The 19,371-nt window shown below is 39.4% G+C and overlaps 1 protein-coding gene across 1 annotated transcript; it reads right to left on the reverse strand.

The window, feature by feature from the left end:
- Window positions 1-7,118: 7,118 nt before the first annotated feature.
- On the reverse strand, window positions 7,119-8,355 carry LOC121770891. Its single transcript, XM_042167676.1, has 2 exons — window positions 8,082-8,355; window positions 7,119-7,952 (listed from the first exon to the last, which is right to left on the reverse strand). Exons 1-2 carry the CDS (start codon window positions 8,115-8,117, stop codon window positions 7,242-7,244), a joined length of 747 nt encoding a protein of 248 aa, XP_042023610.1. The 5' UTR covers window positions 8,118-8,355; the 3' UTR covers window positions 7,119-7,241.
- Between the last annotated feature and the right edge of the window lie 11,016 nt (window positions 8,356-19,371).

Consider the following 19,371-nt stretch of genomic DNA (forward strand, 5'->3'; position numbering starts at 1 on the left):
ACAAGCGCAAATCCATAATTTCGGTCCTACAAGCAGCCGCGCTGGTGAAAAAAGGGTGTCCCGCCTACCTCGTCTACTTAAGCGAAGAACATAATGAAGAAAAGAAGATTGAGGATGTGGATATTGTACGTGAATTTCCGGACGTATTTCCTGACACGCTGCCCGGGTTACCCCCAGACAGACGACTGGAATTCACCATCGATTTGGAACCAGGAGCCGCGCCAATTTCAAAGGCGCCATACCGAATGGCCCCAAAGGAACTGGGAGAACTGAAACTACAACTGCAAGAACTTTTAGACCTGGGTTTTATCAGACCCAGCGTGTCACCATGGGGAGCTCCTGTACTTTTTGTCAAGAAGAAGGATGGAACGTTGAGGATGTGCATAGACTACCGAGAATTGAACAAGGTGACACTCAAGAACAAATACCCATTGCCAAGGATAGATGATTTATTTGACCAGCTTAAGGGGGCCAGTATATTTTCTAAGATTGACTTAAGGTCCGGGTACCACCAATTGAAGATCCGGTCCGAAGATGTACCCAAGACAGCTTTTCGCACCAGGTACGGTCACTATGAGTTCGTAGTAATGCCTTTTGGATTGACCAATGCCCCTGCGGTGTTCATGGATTTGATGAATCGCATATTTCACCCATATCTCGACAAATTCGTCCTGGTCTTCATAGACGACGTCCTCATCTACTCGAGGAATAGATCGGAACACGCTGAGCATCTAAGAACTATCCTCGAAACGTTGAGGACCGAGAGACTTTATGCTAAATTCAGCAAGTGCGAGTTTTGGCTCAATGAGGTTAATTTTCTTGGACACATAGTAACGGCAGAAGGAATTCGGGTAGATCCAGCAAAGGTAGAGGCCGTACAAAACTGGAAATCACCAACCAACCCGAACGAAATTCGGAGTTTTCTAGGACTGGCTGGCTACTACAGAAGATTCATCGAAGGGTTCTCAAAGATTGCCAGGCCAATGACGCAACAACTCAAAAAGGGCATCAAGTTTGTGTGGACCCCTGAATGCGAAGCTAGCTTCCAACTGCTAAAAGAGAAATTAACCACCGCCCCCGTGTTAGCCGTGCCAGAACCAGGAACAAATTACGTGGTCTACACAGATGCTTCGAAAAATGGACTCGGGTGCGTTCTAATGCAGAACGGGAAGGTGATAGCTTATGCGTCGAGACAACTCCGACCCCACGAACTGAACTACCCCACTCACGATCTGGAATTAGCAGCCGTAGTGCATGCACTGAAAATTTGGAGACACCACCTATATGGGGTTAGATGTGAGATTTTCACTGACCACAAGAGTCTAAAATACTTCTTCGAACAAAAGGATCTAAACATGCGGCAGAGGAGATGGCTCGAGCTGGTGAAGGATTACGATTGCAGCATAAACTACCATCCGGGCAAAGCAAATGTGGTAGCTGACGCACTGAGTCGAAAGTCTCAACAACTAGCTTGTCTGGCCACCCGGGAGGGAATACTGATACAAGAATTTGCCAAGATGAGGATAGAAATAATACAAGCACCGGAAACAGTGGAAGCTAAAATCGCAACTTTGGTGCTGCAGCCCGACCTGAGAAAACGAATAGTTGACGCCCAAAGACACGACGAAGCTCTGGAGAAAATACGAATGAAAGTGCGAACCGGTGAGCAAAGCAATTATAGGGAAGAGGCGGACAATGCCCTCACTTTTGAAGGAAGACTGTGTGTACCAGCCAACCCGGACCTTAGGAATGAAATATTAATCGAGGCACATGACACTCCGTATACCGCCCATCCGGGAAGCACAAAAATGTACCAGGATCTAAAAAGAAAATTTTGGTGGGACGGCATGAAAAGAAGCATCGCAATGTTTGTCGAGAGATGTTTAACTTGCCAGCGAGTCAAGGCATTGCACCAACGACCTTACGGAAAATTACAACCCTTGGAAATTCCCCAGTGGAAATGGGAACATATCGCCATGGATTTCGTGACAGGCCTGCCCAGATCCAAGCGTGGAAATACTGCCATTTGGGTAATTGTTGATCGACTCACGAAAAGTGCTCATTTTATCCCTATTCCAATCACGTATGGATCTGAGAAACTAGCACAGTTATATGTACGGGAAATCATGCGTCTGCATGGAGTACCTGTGACAATCACGTCAGACCGAGACTCGAAGTTTACATCCAGATTCTGGCAAAGCATGCAAAGGGAAATGGGTACGAGATTAAATTTCAGCACCGCATTCCACCCCCAGACCGACGGACAATCCGAGAGGACAATCCAAACTCTAGAAGATATGTTGAGGGCCGTCGTACTCGATAGAGGAGAAAACTGGGAATCCATCTTGCATCTGATAGAGTTTGCCTATAATAATAGTTATCAAGCCACCATCGACATGGCACCTTATGAGGCACTATATGGAAGAAAATGTCGGTCTCCACTCTATTGGGACGAAGTAGGGGAGAGAAAGGTATTAGGCCCAGAATCCGTGGCGGAGATGATTGAAATCGTGAGACGAATCCGGGGTCGAATCAAGGAAGCGCAAGACCGACAAAAATCCTACGCCGATGAGCGTCGAACGGATTTGAAATTTAACATCGGAGAGAAAGTCTTTTTGAAAGTATCTCCTTCCAAAGGGATAACCAGATTTGGACTCAGAGGAAAGCTGAAACCACGGTTTATTGGACCCTATGAAATTCTGGAAGAAGTGGGCCCGGTAGCATATCGTTTGGCATTACCACCCAATTTTTGTAATGTGCACCACGTATTCCACGTCTCCCAACTTCGGAGGTACGTGTTCGACCCGAAGCATGTCATTCGTCACGAGGAAATCGCTTTAGAACCTGACCTGAGCTACGAAGAAAAGCCGATAGAAATACTAGACCGAAAGGTGCAACAGCTTCGGAACAAGTCGATTACTACAGTGAAGGTTTTGTGGAAAAACCACGGACAGGAAGAAGCAACATGGGAGCTAGAAGAGAAAATGAAGGAGAAATATCCCGAGCTTTTTGTCTAAATATTTTCTAAATTTCGGGACGAAATTTCTTTTAAGAGGGGTAGTATGTAACGACCCGCTAAGCCGATATTGTTAGAAACAATATTATTATCTTGATTACTTATATAAGTAACTTGAATGCGATTAAATTCAAGCTACGATAAATTATAGGAGTTGTTGTTTTAACGTTAGGCAAGTGAATAGAAAACGTAAATATATATATTACACCTATATGAATATTAAATTTAAATAAATGAATAAATATTAATAACAATAATAAATTAATACATAGTTTTTTCTTTATTAGTTAGCTTATCCGAGAAGACCTCTGTCATGCGATGCATTTAATGCTACTGGTTGAGTTGTAGAGATAATAAATGCTGCATTTATGAAGGCATTAATGAGGTATGGAAAAAAAATCCTTCCTCTGACACATTTGATGAACATTCTCGCCTAGATTAATTGCAGGTTAAGTTTGCCATAGATGAGTATATTTACTCACTTTCTTTCACCATAAAAACATTACCATCATACATCCTAATCACCCCTTCACAACCCCACATAATTCCTTCACAAACCCCACATACTATTTCCTCTTCCTACTTCAATTCCACATCGGACAGAGCCTAAGGAGGAAGATTTACACACACTTGTAGAATCAAGTCACCAATCCAACACCACCTCTTTTTCCCCCACATAAAAGGTAATTCCAAGTTTTTTTTATGCATATACATCAGATTATAGTAAGAATGAAAATGGAAACATGCTAGGTAACCTTTATTTTCCACATATTACATCAGGGACTCCAAATTTCACCCAACACATACAAGTAGCATGCCAAAACCAGAATTTTTCCCCAAGCTATTGAATGATAGACATAACATAGGACTTTTAATGATGCTTTAGACAACACCAAAAAGCCTGTGACTCTTATAACAATTCTATGTAGACCTCTGAAATAAATATAGAAACTCATCTTGAACCAATCTGTAAATCTGCCGCGAGGAACTTCCGGCAGCGAGCTCGGCGCTCCGTCGTCAACAATGACAGCCCACGCTCCAAAAACGCATCCTTGCTTTCTTTCCAGGAATCTAGAAATCTTGGAATGAAATTAACAAAGTCTATTATCACAAAGGTATTTAAAACCTAAATAAAAAAAAAGGGGGGAGGGGATGAAGAAACCGATCACCTACCTGTCGGAAACGGCGTCGGCCGCTGGAGATGAGGGTCTCGACGGCGACGACGCTGGAAGGGAGGGGAGGGCTGATGGATACAATCCCCTCCGAGCTGAAACCTCGGCAAGAGCCGAGCATGGTCCCCGCCGAGTTGAAACCTCGGCAAGAGCCGAGCATGGTCCCCGCCGAGCTGAAACCTCGGCAAGAGCCGAGCATGGTCCCCGCCGAGTTGAAACCTCGGCAAGAGCCGAGCATGGTCCCCGCCGAGCTGAAACCTCGGCAAGAGCCGAGCATGGTCCCCGCCGAGCTGAAACCTCGGCCAGAGCCGAGCATGGTCCCAGCCGAGCTACAACTTCGGCATGAGCCGAGCAGGGAGTAGGAAACGATTCCGGCAGACCTACAGCCTCGGAAAGAGCCGGTCAAGGAGCAGAGTGTAGCAAGGGAGGAAGTATCCATTGCGAAGACAGGGCCGGCGAGGAACGTGAAGCCTCCGAGCCGATTCGGCGACCTTGGGGCTGTAATGCATATTGATTTGAGGTCCATTCCGAAATTAAAGTATTCCGGGCCTAAGAATGAAATGGTTAAGTAAGCTAAAATAAATAGTTGTGACCCAAATTGTTTTTTTTAGGAGTAATTAGTAAAGTATAGAATATCAAATTTTGGTTGGAATCTAACTAGCAAACGAACTAGTAATAAATAATGTAAGTTCAAATAATGTAAGTTTAGAAATTTCGTAGTAGTAGTAGTAATAATAATATTAATAATGAAGTGCTATTAATTAAATTTCCCAATTTAATTAATATGCAAGTTTCTAAAATTTTCTAACGGTGAGCAAATGATAAAAGAAATAAAGTAGGGGCATGCATTCCTATAAGTATGTGAATTTCTCGAGTCTTATTGGTACGTTGTTTGTTTTCAAAAAGGTTATCTCCGCAAGTAAGGTCGGAGTAAGAATTCAAGATAAGAAAACTAAGCGATCAAGGTGAGCTTTCTTATACTAAAATACAAATCGTATTTTATGAAAACAAGAACACATGTTCGTGATTTTAATGATGTTGTCATGCCATAAATGTTTTGTGTATGATGCCTATCTGTTGGCTACGGCCAAGTGAATTATGAATGATGATACAAGTCGAATTCGGGTCCCAGTGAGGGTGGTGTCCCCGCTCGGACTAGTGTACACAAGCTCCCTCTGTCATGTTGGGCAGAGCAGGTGACCGAGGAAGGTGGCCACCTTCCCGGCACATGCATGTAAGGTGACCGTGCGAGAACACCATCTCGACGGCACAAGGTGATCAGATATGGCTAAGTACAGGAAAAAGGGCCCAAAGTGAATATTTTAGTAAGCTTGGGTCTTTTCAATAAAACCCCGAGTATTACTGCGATGATGGCTTGACAATATTTTCAAATGTATATTTGTAATTTTCGGCATTATGTTCACTGAGTACTTTTTGTACTCAGCCCTGCATTTTTTTCTAAACGTGCAGGTTGAGTCGTGGAAAGGGGAAGGGATAAGAGCTGTGGAGAGTAATCTAGTAGATAACTATGAACAAAACTCTCGGAGGTTCATGTCTCCATACATGGACCGCGTTCTTTCGTTTCCGCTGTGCCGGTTAAGAGGCAGTGTCTATCTTACTCTTTACTCTGATAATCAGAACTTGTATGAACGGTCACCCGATTCTACATGATCGAGTGTATTTTGGTTATAAGTATTTCCGTATTTAAGTTATTATGTGCGTCTCGTTTTGCTTTGGCTTTAATTTCCCCTAAATTCTATCCCCGCTTCTTATAATCCCTCCTTAGTCGCGAATTCCCGGGTTATGCTATCCTTAGCTAACTGCGGTCGTGACACTTTTTTACACTCATTTTCAAAATAATAATAATAAATATTTAAAATGAAAAGGAAAAGTAAAGTAAAAAATATATAGAAAAGACTCAATTATAGTGTAATAACTGAAAAAAATGACTTAATTATAATGGAATAGAAGTGGTATAATCATCGGGAAAAATGAACATACCCTGCTACCGTGAAAAGAAAATTACTCCGGCTCTTAAAAAAGAAAGAGATATTTATTGTGATATGGAGTATAATCCTTATTAAATGATTGGTGTTCTTTATTTTAACAATCAAGTAGAATAACATGTCATCCTAAATTTCAAATTATTGACTCGGATGCAGAGTCAATTTCATTAGACAACACATTCAAGCATACTTATATTTGCTGATACTACTATTTTAATATTTGAACTAGTGGTATAAGAGCATCATTTACTCTGGCTCAGAATCAGGTCTCAAGTTCCCTTCATGTCATCATTCTCCTAAATTTGAGTTATAGATCATAACTGCTCTAACCCTGCAGGCTTGGCCACAACTAATAAATTGCACTATTCACAACTTCAACTTATTTTACTCGTAAAAGCAATACTTTTGACAATTCAAACCAGGAAAATACATTGTTATGTCGATAAAAGAAAATTACAAATCCTAAGAAAAAAATTATAAATCCTAGATAAAAATTGTATTAAGCCCTAGAAAATAAAAATTACAAATCCTAGAAAAAATATTGAAATAATCTAGAGGATAGAAATGGAGAATTTGGTGGAAGAATGTTGAAGAAATGGGCATAAATGGGCAAAAAAATTACTAAAAAAAAGAAATAAATTTTGGGGGTTTGCGGCCCGTCCTAAACCATTTAACCCTAGGCCGGGCCGGACCAGGAGCATCCTCAGGCCGCAACTGCGGCCCCGGGATCGGCCCAGGCCTCATCTCCGTCCTTCCAACCCCACGCTCGGGCCGGGACTCACTTTTTGCGGCCCGACCTGGAGCGGTAATGATGCTCTAATGACAGGGATAACATCAACACTGCTTTGACATACAGGAACCTCATTTGAAACCTCATATTTCAAATGTTTATGTTGCAGTATGGGTAAAACAAAACACCAACAATTTAGCAGCACATAGAATTTCATAAATTTCAACCAAAATAATCAAATAAGTATTAATTCCATTTACACGAGGCGCCCTCCATCATCACCTAATTGTACAAAAAAATTGTAACTTTAAATAAATTCAACAGAACCTCTGGCGTTTTGGCAACTGGAAGCAGCCGCCGCCGCCGCTACTACTAACCGCCGCAGACGGTATCAGAGAAGCATTGGTCCCGTGATTGAAATCACCAAATTTCGACACAATTGAGCCACTCATCACCTGCTGCCGTTTGATAGACACCGGCGGTATCTGAAACGGCTGCATCTGCGGCGGGTTGCGCCACCGCGGGAGAGGCCCCGCCACCATCAGTGTCTGCAGCAGCGGCTCTGCCTGGAGAACAGCCTGCAGCAGCATCCCCTTCCGCGGCAGCACTCTCCCCCTCGAGAGGTTGTCGATGATCACCGACGCCCGATCCACCACGGGATCTTGGACGATCGCCGGCGAAGAAACGGCTGCCGCGTCGAAGATGGAGTCGGCGGGAGAGTGATAGTTTTGCGTGTCGGTGAAGCTGTTGGATTCGGTTATGCTCGAATTGGCCTTTGCCGCCGGCTTCAGCAGAGAGGTGTCGCCGCCGCCTTGGAAATAGGGGGAAGAGATTGCGGCGGCGCTGGTGAGTTTGTCGAGCTGCCTCCTGGCTTCGTCTCGCTCTTCGATGGCGCATTTCAGGAGCTGGATCAGTTGATTCACGTATTCTTTGTTTTTCTGCATTTCTTCCATCGCTTCTGATTTCAGCTTCTCCAGTTCCAGGCTCGTGTACAGCAGCTTCTGCCCCAATTCATCCATTTCTCCATGCTGATTTTCCAATTTACAGTGGAAAATTATTGTGAATTCATTATTTTTTTGATTAATTAAAGCAGACTGAATGATTGGATAATAATGAGATAAAAATAAAGAGATTAACTAGAAATGAAAGAGCAATACCTCAGCATAACTCCAAAGAGAAGCCATCTCTCCCATTCTCCAGAATTTTGAATTTGTATATATCTTGCGAAATGAAATGTTGCACAAGAAAACAACCTTTGGGAGGGAGAGGGGGTTTTGAGGAGACAAAGAATTTGATGAATATATAGAATGGAAGGATCAATAAAAGACAATAAATCAGCAAGAAGCTTTACTGAATAAAAACATCCTATTCAATTCACATTCAAAATCATAATTGTGAACCAAAAAAATTAGGAAATGGGTATTATTTATGGAATCCATAGACCTTCCAAAAGAAAAAAAGTCTTCTCTTACCTTAATTATATTAATAAAACATACCCCTCTCCCATTATTAAATGTGTCTATTTTGTTAGGATGTTCAAATAGTACATTCTCTTAAAATAAAGGTGCATGTAGCCTTGTGAGGACAAAAAAGGTTCCTTTAATTAGCATTTCAAAAATTTATTTTGAGAATTTATACAGGGGAACATGGTCAGTAATTACTTACAGTTGAGTATTAATAGTAACAAATTCTGTGTATATTAAATTTGTAGTATTATTATATTTCTATGATCTAGATATGCTTTAATAATTCGCCCTTGACGAATAGCTCTTCTTTTATTTGGAGCCTCTCAATGGTAATTGTAAAAGCAAGTTGATAATTACGCGGTTTTGTTAGTTAAGAAAAGTAGAGTATCATTGAACTTATTTTTTATATATTTTACTGTTTCTTAATTAGACTATAGCCTTTTTTTAAAACTTTCTACTGTTCGTTTTTCCCTCTCTTGTCTGGTGGTTAAAATTAGGGTTTCATCATTAACGGCATTTTCAAGACCTTCATTACTTTTAAATTTTCTATTTAAAAAAACTCTAGTATTACTAATTGTCACTCGTGTTTATAAAAATAATTGTAAAAAGTATATTAATATTCAACGAGGCTGATCGGTTTTGAATCTCACAAATTAATCCTAAATGAATAAACATGTGATAATTAGTTATAATCATAACTCTCCAACTAAAATATTATCATAATTTTGTTCTAAATAAATTATCATATATTATAATTAGTTATGTCAAGTGAACAAACCAATATATATATGGTGATAATTATATCTAATCAGATCTCCTAGATAGAACGTTTCTAATGCATTCATGACTAGTTAATACTCTCCGTCACAACTCAAGTGATTGATTTCTTTATGGCCGTTGTTTTAGGAAGATGAAAATAAATAGTTAAAGTGAAGAGAAAGTAAAGTAAGAGAGAGAATAATATGGAAGAGAGTCATATCAACATTATTCTATTACTTATTTTACTTTCTCGCTACTTTAACTACTCTATTTATCATCATTTTTCTCAAACACGTGATGAAAATCAGCCAATCACTTCTATAATTATAATTAAACTGTTCATGATTATATTATTATTCTTTAATTATTAGTAGTTGATAATATAAATAACTTTACTAAGTTTATCTTTTGGCGAATTCTCCATGTAACTGATTCGAATTATATTAATGAAATGTTTTGGCAGCTCTGCTGTCATTAAATGTACAATATATATAGCGACATTTTATTACTTTGGCAAGTTCATAATATACTTTCCATTCAATACGAATATGTAATTAAGGCTAATTAATCTTTTATAAAACATAGGGGATATAAATTTGTTTATTCGCCCATAGGAATCAGATAACACGGTTCTACAGCTCAATCATTATAATTATGATTTTATTATACAAATGCGATAAGAAGGTGTGCATTGACTTCGACGGTTAACACATTAAAAACAGTAATCATTTTGTTATAAAAACTACATCAATTATATTAATAAGGACACATCAATCTATTTTTTTATTTTATTTTATTAATGTGCGACAGTTGTATCATTTCTCATACGTTAGTTTGCAATAAGAAAAAAAACTCATATAAATGCAATACGATTCGTTGGTCGTGATTCGTGAAGTGATTCAGAATTTGAGATTACTTTTCAGTAATAAAATAAATTTGGTACAATCGGGGAAAATATGTAGTTTATCGACTTCATCCACCAAAGTGTGAATTTTGTATTTTGGTTCAAAAAACTAAACTACTCATAATTTAGACCGACAGCAGTAATATTTATTTTTTAACTTTTAAAAATTATTTTCGATTTTTTCTTTCTTTATTTAAATTCCCAAAGATAAATTGCTTTCAATTTTGCGTAAGAGAAACTGTTGGATGTCTTAAAACTTCCACGAACTTATTTATAAGTGTATGCATAAAAGTATCATAATTTTTCTTTAAAAAATCGTAAAGGTATCTTAAACATTATTGAAAAACTCATCAAATAAAAAGATCGTCGCAAAAACTTCGACGGTAATTTATTGATAGAAACACCTAAAACTTTGAGGTAAAGTGGCTAAAAGAGAAAGAGGAGGTTGCAATTCGTGTTTATTGAACTTAGAAATTGTAATAAATCATTACAATGTACTGAAATTTCAATTTTGTAGGAGTATAATTGTTCTTAAATTCACAATGTATTCCATAATAGTTGCCTACTGTGTAATTGTTCGTTATCAATATTACATATTCATATATGCAATTTGTGATTGATTGTAACTTTAATTTATAGGCAAATAAATCGGAGTATATATTTTAAATCGGAAGTTAATTTGTATCCTCAAATACATCTTCTATACTTAAAAAACAATTTCATTATTGATGTTTCAATTAAAATTAAATGATGTAAATAAAAGTGTCTCAAAAATATAAAAGATTAAGGATGTCGTGGATAATTGTATCCTCAATTTAAGGACGCTTTTATTTGCCTTCGAAATTATACATGACAATTTGTCACAATTTTCCAACACTAGTAATTTTGCCTCAAATGTTGTGTCCTTATAAGACGAGTTTGTTGTAATGGAGCAGTTTTTTTGGTACTATGATGCTTATTCGGTAAAAAGTAGTAGCAATTATGACGGTGCTTCTATTGTTTTCCCGCAACTCTTTCGACATCGACACTACTTGTAACAATAACCACCGACACTTCTTTTGTTTTTATCACTCTTCCTTTAATTCTCTCTCCCTAATGGATCATAACACAGTCTTATGGAGTATAGCTTATGTTGCAACTGCTTCCAACGACACTGCCATCGATCTTAAGTTTAAAGACTCAATATTTAAACCTTGTCCATTGACACGTGTTGGGTCTCATGTGAAGGACTATGATTGATGAACAAGTACTCTATTTCCAAATGAGATTCATTAAAATATAATGTTTCATTAGGTTTATATTTTAGACACATATATCCAAAAAAATGAAAGAAAAATAAGTCGAGTCCGACAAAGAGCGTGAACATGGATGACATATTTCAGTGGATAACGTGATATGTATGGTGAGTCTAATGGAATAGCCAAATACTTAAACGTACATACTTTTAAAATACGGGTAGTTGTGAAACTGAAAATTTGTGTTATGCATGGCTAATGTACAATGTACCTAGCGGCTTTCTCTCTCTACATCCAACTGTTTGAGCAGCACGAATGCGTGTATACATACACACATGCATTCCACACATCACTTATTATTCAACATTTCATCCTAGGTAGATCGTCATGTATATTTATTCCTCTTAAAATATGAAAAATGCAATATACATCCTTTATAAATAAAAAAATATGTATATCGAGGAAGAGTACTGATATAAGACAATCACTACTTAAATGCATAACTAAAGTATATGAATTTAGTAAACTATAAAGGCGTTTTAGTTCACAACACCAATTTGAAAACTCAGAGTGAACCAATACGCCATTATAGTGAACTAAATCATTCATTATAAATTATAGTGAACTAAATCGATCTTATAGTGTAACTAAATTTATGTTCTCTAGTTTTGCATTTAAAAATAGTTATACTTTGATCATCTTCATATCGAGGAAATGGTATATATAGGTCAAATAGTTTATTACTTTAATTAGGAGTATGTTTTATTTACTAAAAATCTGTAATGTTAATTATTTGAGCCAGAATCTTTAGAATTAAATCTGTGCTTATAAGCCTTTGAATTGAGAATTTAATTTAATGCCCTATCTAGCTCATGAGGGACGTAATATAGTAGTACTAGTTGATAATAAGTTGTGTTGACGTATAAGTTAAGATGCTTGTATAATTCCTTTGCGAAGACAGCTAAATATAAACAAATGTCGGCTATAATCTCATAAATGCGACTCCAAGGGTCAATTTTGGCCGTAAAATTCAATCCAAAAGTATAATACATACATTAGGACACAATCTCGACTATGATAGATTTTCTCATTGAAATATAGCCTCGATTGTCACAAATCGGCTCATAATCACATTTTATGCAGGAAAAAACGCATGCTAACAATCTAGAAAATCAAAAATGACTTTACACTCCCTAAAGACATTATATCACTTATATTTATTACAATTTCATTGACCCAAGATAAGTGTAACTCACTCTATCGCAAGCAAAAACAAACAAACTACCAAAGATTCTTGAGAGAGAAGGGTTTATTTTCAATCTATATATATATTACTCCTATCTACTACGCATTAGATTGAAGACATCAGACATAGTGATTTAATAATGCATCTTAATCCACATTTAGTAGGGTTTATAGCATAGGCGTAGGCTAATTAATTTAATCCCATTTCGAAAATGTTAAATTAAATTACTACGGAGTAGTACTATTTCCTTTGCACCGAAACAACGGTCGTTAAAAGCGGAGACCGCTTAGCCTTATTGGCTTATTCCCAAGTAGTAGCTAACGAGTAACGACTTTACCGGTCGACCTAATCATGCGCTTTTTAATGCCACTTTCGTTATTACCATAACCGTGTTTTGACTTATTCTCTATCATTTGCCTCGCTAAATATTCACTTTTGTTCTTTTTTTTGGTGAGATAGGGAAGAAGTGGATCTCATCTTCGTATGAATGTTTTTAGAGTGAACTGCATCAAAAGGCCCTGACTTTTCGCCTTATAACATCAAAGGCTCCTAATTTTTAAAAATACCACCACAGAGATCTGACAAAACATATAATCACAAATCGTATATATTTTGCCATTTTTCGGACGAAAATGCCCAAATGGGGTGAAGGGCAGTTTAGACCTTTTGATTGCATTAGGCTGCACCCCTATGACTGCATTTGCAGGTGCGGTCTTGTCAAACACCTGTGTAATCATAATTCCATTTATATTTTTCAATTCTGTTTCATTATTTCATCCCTCCATTTTCATTTCATCTACCCCTTTCAAGTTCTACTCAAATTCTGATTTCCCTCTCAAAACAGTATACGCGATTTTACCTTCTTCGGCATCGGGCAATTTAGGGGATTTCATATCTTCGCCAGCCGTTCGGGATCTCGAATTTAGTGGATTTCATCTGGATTTTGCTGAATTTAGGGTATCAAAGAGGGTTTTAGGCCATTTCCGTTGGAATTTTATTTTGCAATTGTTGGTTGATTTTTTTTTGGTTGTATGGTTACTGTCGGGCATTTGAAAATTATTTTTGCAATTCTTGGTCGATTTGATTTTTGTATTGTCGAACTGAATTCAGGTCGTTACGCAATGTCTTCTTCTTCTTCTCAATCGTTCGGCTCAAGCTTCAATTGGAATTGGCCTCGTCCAGAAATTGTGAAGTGTAATCACGATCTTGAGGCCGAGCTCGTTACATCTAGGACGGCTGCTAACCCGGGTAGACGTTACTATCGCTGCCCTATATGGAAGGTTAAAACCATGTATTTTGATCGTGTTGTCCATTAATTTTGTTGGCATAAAGATTAATGAGAAATTATTATGCACGACGATGACTACAAGTTTTTTCGATGGTTTGATGCGAGTCTATCCCCAAGTCAAGACAGTTATTTTCAGAGAGTGAAACTTGAGCGAGACCAATTCGAAGCTGAACTTCGAAGCAAATCTCTACTCGAAGGTGTGCTGCACGAGAAATTGCGCTTGAAAACCGTGGAGTTTGAAGACTTGAAGCTACAACTGGGTATGAAAACTGAAGAGTGTGACGCATTGGCGGTGAAAATTGGTCAGATGGCAACAACTCTCCGACGCTTAAAAATCACAATCTTGTTCTTATGTATTGTTTTCTACTGTTATAACAATGTTATGTCGTGTTCACTCTGTGGTTCATTTCTGAAATCACAAACTGAAATCCTGATCGACTACGCTTTGCTTTGTTGCTAATCATTTATGTCTGAAAGCACGAATGAGGTTACACAACTATGACTGAAATCACAAACCATGTACGCAAATGAATACTACCAAACTGAAATCACAAATGAAGTTACTCAAATATGATTGAAATCACAAACCATGTACACAAATGAATACTACCAAACTGAAATCACAAATGAAGTTACTCAAATATGATTGAAATCACAAACCATGTATACAAATGAATACTACCAAACTATCACTGAAATCACAAATGAAGTTACTCAAATATGATTGAAATCACAAAGCGACGTACACTATCCACAAAAATACCACCACCAAAATTTTTCCGCAGAACTTTACTTCCACCAAAATACTAGTCTGTTACAAAATAGTCTGTACCATACAAATCATACTATCCATATCATCACTGACACAAATTGTTCAACCCATCTGAAACAAACCAACGTTAATAAGCAAAGGCCATCAATCTTGATCACCGCGGCGGCCGCATCTCTGAGGATGAGTCCTTGTCCGACTGCTTGGTCTCGGATTCAAAATATTAGGTTGCAACAATTAATAGTGTAGTAAGTATACATGCTTAAGCACTATGTACAATTACATAATATAGTTGCATATGCTTACTACATAGTACCTCTTGGCGTTGGGGATTGTTTGACGATTCAGGTAAAGTACTGTCACCATGTTCACGCGAAGTCTCCCCAACCTGAGAACGGGCATCTGTCCGAGGATCATTGCTGCATGTCCTCATATTATGACCTTCTAGACCGCACCGACGACATTTCATCACGAAGGTGCGACGCAATGACTCACCTCCATCTGCATGAAGACGAATCTGGGGCTCCTCACGTCTCAGTTTCTTCGGCCTACCACGCTGTCGCTTTGACCTCGGGGGCGCCATTTCCACTGAACCATCCGCAGTACTCTTCGGCCAACTGGCTACCCCATTGATGGGGTAGAGGACATTCTCGTACAGCATGATCATTGTTGACTCAAATAGTATCGGGAAACGAATCGCGTCACGTCGTCGCCATTCTTGTTGATAGTTGCGATAGCATGAGTGCACGGGATTCCGGTTAGCTGCCACAATCTACAAGAACAAGTAAAATCGCGCATGTTGACAACATATTGGCCAGACTGCCCAGACACTTGGTACGAAGACTGTCCGTTCCATGTAGCCCTCCACGATGAAGCCCTCGCGAACCACTTATCAACAAGCTCCTTGATAACAGGCGGGACTGCGTGATCGTAGCTTTTGATCCATTGGCCTCTGATCTGAATTCTTTCCATTTGACTTGTTCGAATGTCCTCCAACATGCTGATAATTGCTTTCTCGCGAGCCAATGCAATCTTCGAATTGAATGTCTCACAGATGTTGTTCAGGATCACATCACAACAGGTGTGTGGAGAGAAAAAGGCCTTGACCCACTTTTCTTTGGGAGCTACTCCAGAAAGCCACTGGTGTGCACTGGGATATTCGGTTTGCAAAGCATCCATCAAAGCCACATACTGTTCGAGGGTGGTACTCGAGGCAATCTCCCACAACCGGTCTTTGAAATCTTCACCAACAAATCTCTTCTTAAAATTGTTGTATATGTGCTAAACACAAAAGCGATGCTCGCTTTGTGGGAATTCCTCAGCAAGCAACTTTGCAAGGCCCTGATGCAACACAACAATACATTACCACAAAATCACAGTTCAGTACATAATTTATTAAACAAATTACAAATAAAAGTAAATCGCATATCACGTACATGATAAAATATTGGAATAACGGATGGCCTACCTTTTGTTGGTCAGACATAAACACATAACGTGGACCATTTGCATGCAAGTTTAGGTCATCGGCCAAGTACTCCACGAACCACTTCCACTGGACATAACTCTCGTCCTCAGTCACCGCCCAAGCAATCGGCCACCAGCCATTGTTGGGATCAATCCCCATTGCTGTCATTAGCTGACCTTTGTACATCCCTCGCAAGAAATAAGCGTCGAAGAATATAATCGGGCGACATAACTCCTTCCATCCTTCTTTCAGTGGCCCTAGACAGCAGTAAAACCTCATGAATCTCGGTCCAACGGCACCAGATTCCCTCATATTCTCATAATGTATATGAATGCTGGATTCAGGGTGCGTCCCCTCTAATTCGGCTTTATAGTAGAACAAGTGTCTGTATTGGGACGCCGCAGAGCCGAAAATGCCGTCCACTGCGTGCTCTCTGGCCCGATATGCCTTCATCCTACCTATCTTCAGGCCAAAATCTTCATCGACGCATTGCCGTATAGCTGCAAGCGGAATATGAGGGTTAGCTTTGATCTTCTCCATATAACGCTCCCCTAGCCACTTGGCCGTCAGCCACTTCGAATCCAATACTTGAGAGCATGTATACGCGTGATCGCGTTGCATATTCAACACTACATAATCATGACCATTGTGTATTTCGTGCTTCCTCAAGTACACATACCAATCACATCCTTGCCCTTTACAAATCACACGAATTTTGTCGCCGTCGTTTCTTTTCACGTGCACCCGCCTTCTTGACATTATTGCGTACTGCCTTAACACGTCATAAAAGAAATCTCTGTGCTTAAAAACATCACCAGGCTTCCACACGGGAAGCTCATTTCTGACGAACTTGAACGGGGTAAACTTTATGCCATTCTTCTTCAATGGGTGCTTCCGACTGCACTTGACGTTGAGCTTCGGCTGAAAAATCCAGGGTCGGTTTGTACACATTATCGTCAACATGTTGAACATCTTCACTATAAGAAGATTGTCCCATCTGCTTTAACATAAATTCACAAACTAACACCATGCATACAATCATAAATCACAACTCAATTACAATATGTTAGGTATGCACTAACCTCAGCCATGCTATCAATAGGGTCTACAATTGCATCGGTTTCATGATGCCCAATCTGAACAAATTATGAAATCACATATGAATACCAAACATAAACAACAAATCACAAACATGTACCACCGTCGTGTACTAACCTCTGCATGGCTAACCTGTTCACAAGTGTCTTCAACCTCAGCCTCAGGTTGTATACCGTGTTCACCATGGCTAACTTGTTCATTAACGTCTTCAACCTCAACCTCAACCTCAACCTCAACCTCATGTTGTACACCGTGTTCACCATGGCTAACCTGTTCATTAACGTCTTCAACCTCAACCTCAACCTCATGTTGTACACCGTGTTCACCATGGCTAACTTGTTCATTAACGTCTTCTACCTCAACCTCAACTCCACATTCGCATTCATGGACATCTCCTTGTCCAACAACACCAACCACTGGTTCATTCCCTTCAACATCAAACACAACAGCTTCTGCTTGCTCTGCACTACATGATGCAAATGCATCCATCAAATTCTTACGGGCAGCCTCCTCTTGCATCTTCCATTCGCGATGTTTGTCTTCTAAACTCGTGGTCAAATACTCTTCAAACTCAAGATCCCTAGGGTACCACTCAAGCAACAGTAATGGTGCCGATGGTTTCCTCTGCTCCTCCTGGTGTTGTTTCTTCCTTTTCGGTTTACTCTTCGGCACAATTGGGTTCGGTTCGTCAAGTTTTTCAATGACCACAGTGGGTTTTTTACTAGCATTCACAAATTTTAGCAACTCCTCCGCTTCTTCTTTTCGCTTCTTCAGCAAGGCGGCCGCTTGTGTTATCTCGACAACATATATGTAAACTAGCTTTGTGCTAGTAGCCGCGACTTTGAGAAAAGGACCCAGATGTGCATAGTCAATTATGGGCAGCAATGGGCCTCCTATTTCCACGCCACTACAACCAGCACTGTACGTTGGATGAACGTAATAGAACTCACATATGAGGTTCCTATTGTAACCCAACCGCACTACCATGCCTGCCAGATCTACGAAATCGAACTGACGAATCCAGCAATAGTCAAAGAATGTCAATTGCCCCCCAACATACTTCTTCTTTCCATTGATTTCGAAGATTGACCCTCCGTGATGAAAACCGACGGAAAACATCCCGGGATGGTCCCCTGTTATGGTTTGTACAGAGTTAGCAAACGTCCAAATTTAAACCAACTTTTTTCACATATAAAGTCCTAAATCACAGTCCAAACAATTTCCCAAACGAGGACATCAAAACAGTTTCACAAATCAACCAATTTTCGGAGCCCTAAATCACAATCAAAAACCTTGAAACCAATTTTAAATTTGAACTTACTATATTCTTCTTCCGGATAGAAGAAATCAAGCCGAGGATAGCGAATGCTCCACGTTTCTGGGTCTACGTCGATTATCTCCGGTCCCCGACCCCTTCTACTGTGTCTAGGTGATGCCGGAGGTGATTGTGACGAAGACGATGGCGTCGCCGGCTTCTTGTTTCGCCTAGAAGAACGAGCGGAGGACGCTCCAGCAGCACTTCGTCTCCGTTTTGGAGCCATTGATGAAAATGATTAAAATGGCGTGAAAGGAAGAGGCGATAGGCGGAGGCTAATTATTTTGGCGAAATGGCAAATTGATGAAGTGAAGGTGGAATTGGAGGGAAAAATATAGAGAAGCCTGGCAAAATGTTTTGGAATGACAAAAATTTGTGAAATTTCAATGCAGGTCCGATTGCAATTCATGCGTGTGAAAATAATAGGGGACAACAAGCAATGCAACCTGTCACACCAATTGCAATTCGATGTCCCGTCAACAGTGCTGCAGCTGACACAGCACTGACGGCCATGCAAAAGCCCGATTTTGCCCTTACAGGCCCTGAGGGTCTAATGGTCCGAAAAAACACGATTTTTGATTATATGTTTTATCAGATCCCTGTGGTGGTATTTTTAAAAGTTAGGGGCCTCTGATGTTACTAGGCGAAAAGTCAGGGCCCTTTGGTGCTGTTCACTCATGTTTTTATTTCAAAGTTTTATGATGCATCATTCTCACACGACATAATTTTTCAAAACGTTTCAAAAATTTGATCAGTTAAAAAATCACATTAAACAGACTTGTAGCACTGTATCATATACTATCTGCTATCTGATTGATTAAATTCCCAAATTTTAAGTTGTACAAATAAAAATTAATGAGAAACTTTTCAGGTGAGTGCTCTTTACAGCACAATCCTTA

The sequence above is a fragment of the Salvia splendens genome, chromosome 2, assembly GCF_004379255.2.
Source record: "Salvia splendens isolate huo1 chromosome 2, SspV2, whole genome shotgun sequence".
NCBI lineage: Eukaryota > Viridiplantae > Streptophyta > Magnoliopsida > Lamiales > Lamiaceae > Salvia > Salvia splendens.